Raw genomic sequence first — 1,339 nt, forward strand, 5'->3', positions numbered from 1 at the left:
GAAGTATCCCCTTCCTCTCCCACCCTAACGATGCGCTGCTACACGAAATCACTTCGCATCAACAAAGAGCTCAGCAGAGAGATTTTACGATAATGAAATTGATGGGAAACGAGACGAGGGACGGAAGGGGGCGCCCTGCTGAGCTTGATCATCTGTTCACGTTAGATTGCCAAAGTTAACAGTCTCGAAAGAGAGAAATAGCGTAAGATTCAGAAACACACAAAAAAAATGTTTGGCCTGCGTTCAAGTTTCGTTTATTTTCATTCGAATCTCTGTGTTTACATCATGTGGTAGGATTTTCATTGTTTACTTGATGTATTTGTTGTTTTTTCCGCGATTTTGTTTTCAGCATATTAGAATAAACATTTCTTTTGATAACTAAAATTAAATTAAGATTAAAAACCAAGCAGGCAATAATAAAAAAGAAGGAAATTCATGTTTACAGTTCACACTAATCCCTTCACACTAATAACGACTAGTTACTAAAACCATCGTACTATAATGGCGACTTCCCTAATCCTCCCAACCATCTCTACCACAGGACCTAACTGCGTTTTCTTGGCCGTGGGTGGGAAGTACCTCTTCAGCTGGATGAACCACACCTTCGTACCTGACGTGTGGTACCATTTCTGCTTCATTGTGGTTGGCACGTCATGGTCTGCCTACGTCAATGGGTCAGTTTTTTTTCTCGTCTTGTCAGTTATTTTTTTGGTAAGCCATAGTTTTTCTTGTGTGAAAAAGAGCTTATATCTGTGTATGTTTTGTGTATTGTTTACAGAGTACTTGCGCAAATGCCAAGTCGAGCAGAATTAGTACTGAATGTATTTCATATTCTGATCGAGGTTACAAGACAAACACAACTCTACTCACAGACAGAACATGATCAAACGCAAATTGTGCGAGTATTTTTCTTTTTTTATTATATGACCAATTGGCATTGGCAATATACCGTTCACTACACAGAGCAAAGGTGGCAGACACATTACTTCCTTCATTGATATAATCTAGCTAAAAGTATTAACATCTGTGCCCTTGAACCGTACGGAAGATCCGTTGGCCCCGTCCCTTATTAACTGCAATTTAGTACGCCGCCGTGGTAAAAAAAGCTTCGTAAGTTTTATTTATATCGCCTCCTCGCTAAAGGTGACGACGTTCTGGGCCTCGAACTCGGAGTTCCTGAAAATAACCTGAGAAGTGGTTCTCAGCTTGGGGGTTGCGAGGTGTTTAGTTCTGAGCAAGACACGTTTTTTTGGCTGAAAAATCTGAATATTGACCATGAATGCTTCTATATGTGCGTCAGTACCGGGGTGTCAGATGTTTACACTCATTAACAGGCCTG

The 1,339-nt window shown here is 40.6% G+C and overlaps 1 protein-coding gene across 1 annotated transcript in view; it reads left to right on the plus strand.

Annotated features, from left to right (window-relative positions):
• LOC119589318 overlaps positions 1–1,339 on the plus strand; it is a gene marked incomplete in the record, with an annotated part of 10,654 nt that overhangs the window by 2,140 nt on the left and 7,175 nt on the right. The window contains 1 exon segment of the mRNA XM_037937939.1: positions 542–674. Within this exon segment, the coding sequence (XP_037793867.1) occupies positions 542–674 (133 nt within the window).

Source organism: Penaeus monodon, chromosome 25 (genome assembly GCF_015228065.2).
Source record: "Penaeus monodon isolate SGIC_2016 chromosome 25, NSTDA_Pmon_1, whole genome shotgun sequence".
Taxonomy (NCBI): Eukaryota; Metazoa; Arthropoda; class Malacostraca; order Decapoda; family Penaeidae; genus Penaeus; species Penaeus monodon.